The sequence below is a fragment of the Neltuma alba genome, unplaced genomic scaffold (assembly GCF_004799145.2).
Source record: "Neltuma alba isolate B1F8T4 unplaced genomic scaffold, ASM479914v2 tig00011737_pilon, whole genome shotgun sequence".
NCBI classification, from domain to species: Eukaryota; Viridiplantae; Streptophyta; class Magnoliopsida; order Fabales; family Fabaceae; genus Neltuma; species Neltuma alba.
The window spans coordinates 407553-413232 of record NW_021636365.1 but is presented as its reverse complement, the minus strand read 5'-3'; the positions used below and the strand labels follow the sequence as shown (position 1 = coordinate 413232).

The following is a 5680-nucleotide window of genomic DNA, read 5'->3' as shown; positions in this document are numbered from 1 at the left end:
TCTGAATAAAGTCAAGCAGTTCATTTATTTGCGAAACTAGTTCACTGCTCCACTTTGATGAGCATTCTAAGCTCATCAGATTTGAATAATCTATATCGGATTTGAACGATCCAGATTTAAAATCTTTAATTAATTATTTTTAAATACAAAAATTATTTTTTGAAAGAATGATAGTTAAGAGATTATTGTCATGTTACAATTTATATGTAACACATATGTCTTTTGTATGTGAATCTTGATGTAAGTACAGTCTGCACACACATGCGATATTAAAAACAAACACCAATTAAGGCACATCCCCAATACCATGTAGCATTAAATTAAATGCATGATTTGTATTATACTCTATTCTTTTAGCTTTAGCTTGAGACAGGAGCTTGTGTATTTTCATTTCCAGTAACCAACAAATTTCCAGTGGTTCACTTTTTGAAAGAAAAATTTTTCTCGAGAGGACAGCCATCAAATAATGCAGAGGATCCTGAAGGGGCAGGAAATAATAGCATAACAGGTGAGGACTCTCTTGAACTTCGGTACATTATTTCTTTTTCTTCTTTTTCTTTTTTGGCTATTTATAGGAGAAAGCGAATTTTCTGGGTACACCATGCACTTGTAATATCCCCATCAATTCACCATTTACATTACATTTGTCTAGGATCAGAACGCAGAGCTCATGATAATACGAGTCAGTTATATCCAGAAAACTGCGAAGCCTGCTGTAAATTTTTCAGATTTCTATATCTGGCAGCGTCGGTAATTCTTGGCCAAGGTATGCTTATCCATGAACACTCGTGTGTTACTTTAATTGCAGAGTAGATAGGAAAGCAAAGTGTCCAGGGTTTTGTGATGCATCTGTATGTGGCCCTTTTATATTGTGTTTTTTTAGGTACATTTGCTTCTAATTTGTTACTTCCATATTAATTAATCCTAAATAATGACGGGTATATATCTATATCTATTTTGACATATTGATTCAGGCTCGAGTGGATTAAAAAGAATACGTCGAAAGAAGCAGAAGCACGTTTGGTCTTTTCAAGTAATGAATAAACTTCTTTGTCGTGCTTCCTTGTACGAGTACGAAAACGATGGGAGTGAACCCCAAGCCGTTGATTTTGCCTCAGCCACCGATCATGCAAAGGAAACAGAAGCTCCCTATTCTCTAGACCAAGATAGCAAACCAATCAGACCAGGAAATGATGAAGAACAGGACAAAGGTGAGTAACGAAACTTTAGACCTTGATAGTACAATCTCAAGAGGGGCTCGGGTAAATCCTTGACCTGGGCTTTAAAAGGGAATGAACAAGGGTTTTGTTCTCCAAAAAACCTAATACCTATAACTTAATTATATACTCTCATCATGATGAGCAACATTTGCTGTTATGTGAAGGGGGGAAAGATTCTAAAAGGAAGAGAACTGAGACACCTATACTAATCGCTGCAAAGAATGGAGTGATAGAGATGGTTGAGAAGATTCTAGAATTGTTTCCTGTGGCTATTCACGACATGAATGAAGAGAAAAAGAATGTAGTGTTGTTGGCAGTAGAGCACAGGCAACCCCACGTATATCAACTGTTGCTCCAAAGGAATATTCTTAAAGAGAGTGCATTTCGGAAGGTGGATCACAAGGGAAACAGTGCATTACACTTGGCTGCCAAGTTTGGACAATACAAACCCTGGCTTATTCCCGGCGCTGCCCTCCAAATGCAATGGGAAATCAAGTGGTTGGAGGTAGTTCATTGGTCACTGTTGTAATTGTTGAGCTATATATATGTGTGTGTGACATGGATCTGATCTCACAGCTTTATATAAATGGATGCAGTTTGTGAAAGAGTCAATGCCTTCTCATTTATTTGCTAAACGCAACAACCGTAATAAAACCCCAAAAGACATCTTCACGGAAACTCACGCTCAACTGGTGAAAAGCGGAGGAGAGTGGCTGAATAAAACCTCAGAGTCGTGCTCTGTGGTGGCGGCGTTGATTGCGACGGTGGCCTTTGCCACATCGGCCACCTTGCCCGGTGGTGTTGACCAAGACACCGGCCACCCAACACTGGAAAGGGAGCCAGCATTCAACGTGTTTGCCATCTCATCACTCATTGCACTGTGCTGTTCCATCACCGCCGTAGTGATGTTCCTAGCCATACTCACTTCTCGTTATCAGGAGTATGATTTTCGGGTTGACCTGCCCATGAGGCTCATAGTGGGTTTGACGTCATTGTTCATGTCTATTGCTTCCATGTTGGTGTCATTCTGTGCCGGCCATTTCTTTGTGCTCAGAGATCAACTCCAACACGCCGCGCTTCCCATATATGCAGTGACTTGCTTGCCAGTGACCCTTTTTGCTTTGGCGCAGTTCCCACTTTACTTCGATCTGGTGTGGGCCACCGTAAAAAGTGTGCCACAGCGTAGCTACAAGGCCATCCCCGTCAAATTCAGCGGAGAGGATTCTACCCAGGACGACGAAATGGGGAGAGAAAGAAAGAGAGTTCTGGCACGCCAGCTTCTTGATCTCCTGCAGACTTGATGTCGGCCCCATCGCTCAGTAGCCTCGAAATCTCATACACTCCCACACGCACAAACTGTTTGTTTATTTAGAATTTAAAAACCGTCTAATTTGTAATTTTGTTCGATGGTGTGAAGAACAAACAGTTCTACCTCATGACTAGATCTTACTACATATAAAGCATAAGAGTAACGCAAATAGCATTACTTTATTGTACCTCTTAGTTAATTTGGAGATATTCAGGCCAAAAAAAAAATTTGGAGATATGTTCTCACACGGTGCTCGATGCGAAGAAAGCAGCTATGAAAATAGCGAAGAAAGGAGCTGCGCCCAAATTAATTGGTAAAAAGGTTTAAATATGATGATTATGATTGGTAATTTTTTTATACTATTGTATTTTTAAATTACAAGACAACAGAACGTATTTGTAAAATGAACGTAAACAAGATTAATTATAGTCATGATAATTAATCAGTTTAAAGAAGAGTACATTTGTCCCTTTTTTTTAATACTTTTGCCATAGAGTAGAATTTTTCATTTTCTGAAGAACCTTTTTCACGATAAGAAAACTACATCTGTTAGAAAAGTAATTTAACTTCCTTTAATCAGAAATCAAGACAAACATATAATTATTCTTATAACAACGCAAAAGAAATAGAGCATGGTAAATTGAAAAGAAAACGTGCAGGTAAAATGAGTTATAAGAATGAAATTTATATATGCACTTAATTTAAAAACAAGTTAGATTTATTAATACTAAAAGTTAGTAACTATAAGGTAGATAATGAGTAAAAAACATTTAATTTTGATTTGCTAGAAAAAACACTTGATTAAGAAAGAAGGCCAGTGCAATTGCCCCCTCACCAAAATTTAGGAAAAGGTCCCTTCATTTGCTTTCTCCTTCGCTTCTCATCTTAATCATTAAAATTGTAATTTCAACGGTTTGGATTTTACACTTCATAAAATATATTTTTTATTGTTTTAAATTATCATGGCTTAAAAAAGTTTCACCACCGAGAGCTTAGATTTACTGCTAAGGGGGCTATTCTCGCTTAACCAATCTTGAGTTGGTCATTCCCGCTGAACATATGATGCTTCTTGTTCACGCCTCTCGCTATGGGAAAGGAATTAATAATTCTAGATATTTAAACTGGTATGTGCTGCAAAAAATATTACATCGTGCTCGAAAAATTTAAATTACGTAATAAATTTAATATCATTATGGCCTCATCTCTTGTATGATTTAAAAGGAAAAAATGAAAAATTCCATGCCATGGGAACTGAGAACCATAACAAACCAAAACTTAACATTAAGTTTATACCTATTAAATATTGGGAAAAATAAATAATAATCAGCTGATAGCTGAGAATTATGTACACACACATATTCGAAAATTATAAAATAATAAGTATATGCTATCTCCAGTCTTAAATATAAGATATAGTTTGTAATGTTATTTTTACTGTAAACTAGATGTTATATTTAAGACAGGAGGTTATATAGTACAGATAATATGTCTTTCTATTTATTTTTTGAATTGTAAAACATTTATTCACCTTTTTGCATTATATTTTTACTATTTATTTTTACTCTGCTAGTTAGACTGAGATCAGAGACTCAACTTTAATAAAATGAATTAAAATAAAAATATAATAAGGTATAAAGTGAATGGAATGTAATGAAATAAAGTAATAAACGGAATATCAATGTGAATTTATCTCACATGATACTAAAAAAGTTGGAAAAATAATTTTTAATGCTCAAGAGAAGGGTGGAACTGTGGAAGGATTAGAAACAAATAGAAAACAGAGATGTTATCCAATAGATGAAAAGTTTGCCGGGAATTACGGGTGCGGATTATCTTTAAGCAAAGCTAATTAATGCCAAAACATGAGATCCTTCTCGTTCACTCCTCACAGAGTCACAGGGCAAATACTTGTCATGTATGCGTCCACGGTCATGCATGCGCAAAGATAATCCCCAGCGATCATTCCCAGCAACCATTGGATATGTTGCATCTTTCTTTTCATTTTGTCTTTAAACTCTCATCTTTTTCTCAGACATAAAAAATATTATGTTTTCAACTTTGCAAACATCATGTGAAATAAAGTGATCATGATTTAAAATTCCAATCTAGTTGATTTTATTACATTTCATTTCTTTTACATCTTACTATATTTTAATTTTAATTCATTTTACTAAGGTTGAATGTCTGATCTTAATCCACCTAGGAGAGTTAAAATAAGTACCCATCCGGTGACCCATTATTTAGCTAGGACAGGATGAGTAGCAAAAATTTAATTTAATAAGGCTAAAAAATTAATATGTGTGTGTACATTTATAATAACATACGTGCTTATTTTATAATTTTCGAATATGTGTGTGTACATATTTCTTAGCTAATGCTAATTAAGTTTAGTTTGTAATGGTTCTCAGTTCTCACAGCATGGAATTTTTCTTTGGGAGAATTACAATTAAGTCCTAAAAAAGAAAAATAATTACAAAATAAGTATTAAAAATTATTATTATTTTTTACTTTGAAACTTATCATTATAGATTGTTTAGGTTGTTATTGGGACTTTTTATGAATTATTTTTTTAGGACTTAATTGTAATTCTCACTTTTTCCTTCTCGTACAATAGATGAGGGATGACGATATTAAATTTATTACGGAGTTTAAAATTGTTAAGCATGGTATAATAAGTTTTACAGCACGTATCAGTTCACAGAGGTACCTAAAATTATTTCTTTCCCAGTGGATGAGAGGCGTGAACACGAAGTATTACATGTTTTGGCATCGGGCTTGCGTGTTTGCGCACCCGTAATTCCTAGCGACATCGTCACCTATTGGATAAATATTCCTTCCTCCAAATTAACTTGTCTTCAATCTTTCGCCTTTTTCTTTTGGGCTGGCAACTGGACCCACAATTAATTAAGCCCCTATCCATATTATATTCGAGGGAATAACTTAATGAGTCAGCAAACGCAAGCAGTAGTCCTAGAAGCTATCGTACGTGGATCCGCCCATGTATATAGACACACGTAGAAGTCTAAAATATTATTGCACAAAGGAACTAGCTGTTGGAGTTTCAGTGTGTCACCGTGTCAAAAGAAGTGCCAACACTAGCTAGCTTAGGTGGTGAGAAAATGGATACAGACCTCCTGGAAACCAAGAAGAA

General features: G+C 35.4%; 1 protein-coding gene across 1 annotated transcript; it reads left to right on the top strand.

Moving 5' to 3' along the window:
- The first annotated feature begins 450 nt into the window (after nt 1-450).
- Nucleotides 451-2641, top strand: LOC114717445 (ankyrin repeat-containing protein NPR4-like). Its single transcript, XM_028902576.1, has 5 exons — nt 451-508; nt 653-766; nt 975-1211; nt 1385-1725; nt 1817-2641. The coding sequence occupies exons 3-5, from the start codon at nt 1037-1039 to the stop codon at nt 2519-2521; spliced, it is 1221 nt and encodes a 406-aa protein (XP_028758409.1). The 5' UTR covers nt 451-508; nt 653-766; nt 975-1036; the 3' UTR covers nt 2522-2641.
- The last annotated feature ends 3039 nt before the right edge of the window (nt 2642-5680 follow it).

Coding starts and splice junctions, on each gene's coding strand:
- LOC114717445 (XM_028902576.1), top strand. CDS start 1,037: ATGAATAAACTTCTTTGTCGTGCTTCCTTGTACGAGTACGAAAACGAT. Junction 1,212..1,384: donor TGATGAAGAACAGGACAAAG/GTGAGTAACGAA, acceptor TGTTATGTGAAG/GGGGGAAAGATTCTAAAAGG. Junction 1,726..1,816: donor GGGAAATCAAGTGGTTGGAG/GTAGTTCATTGG, acceptor AAATGGATGCAG/TTTGTGAAAGAGTCAATGCC.